Source organism: Wasmannia auropunctata, unplaced genomic scaffold (genome assembly GCF_000956235.1).
Source record: "Wasmannia auropunctata unplaced genomic scaffold, wasmannia.A_1.0 LD286920.1, whole genome shotgun sequence".
Classification (NCBI taxonomy): domain Eukaryota; kingdom Metazoa; phylum Arthropoda; class Insecta; order Hymenoptera; family Formicidae; genus Wasmannia; species Wasmannia auropunctata.
The window spans coordinates 1-421 of NW_012075970.1; the positions used below are offsets into that span (position 1 = coordinate 1).

General features: G+C 29.7%; 1 protein-coding gene across 1 annotated transcript; it reads left to right on the forward strand.

Annotated features, from left to right (window-relative positions):
• Positions 1-9: 9 nt before the first annotated feature.
• On the forward strand, positions 10-383 carry LOC105461473 (ATP-binding cassette sub-family A member 10-like; the record flags this gene model as incomplete). Its single annotated transcript, XM_011707966.1, has 2 exons — positions 10-124; positions 222-383. Coding segments are annotated over exons 1-2 (213 nt in total), but the record flags the coding sequence as incomplete, so codon positions are not given.
• Between the last annotated feature and the right edge of the window lie 38 nt (positions 384-421).

Below are 421 nucleotides of genomic sequence, written 5' to 3' on the forward strand. Positions count from 1 at the left end.
TATAAATGGCAAAAATATAGAAAAGCACTTGAGCAGTATTAGAAACGAATTAGGACTGTGTCCTCAAGAAAATATGGTTTTTCCAGATTTGAATGTATTTGAACAAATAGAGTTCTTTGGCTTGGTAAGGATAATAACAATAATTTTTGTAATTTTTGAAATAAAAGCAATTATATCAATAACGTATTAATTATTTGTATATAATTTTTATGTTATGACAGTTGAAAGCTGAAAATAAAACAAGAGACAAAGTCAGAGAGGATGTTCATGCTTTGCTTGCTAAATTGAAGCTTTCCGAGAAGAAAGATTTTCTACCTAGCAAACTTTCTGGTGGTCAACAAAGAAGATTGTGCCTCGGAATGGCTCTTATTGGTGATGCTAGCGTAAGTTCTAAAAAAGAAATATAATGAATGAAATATAT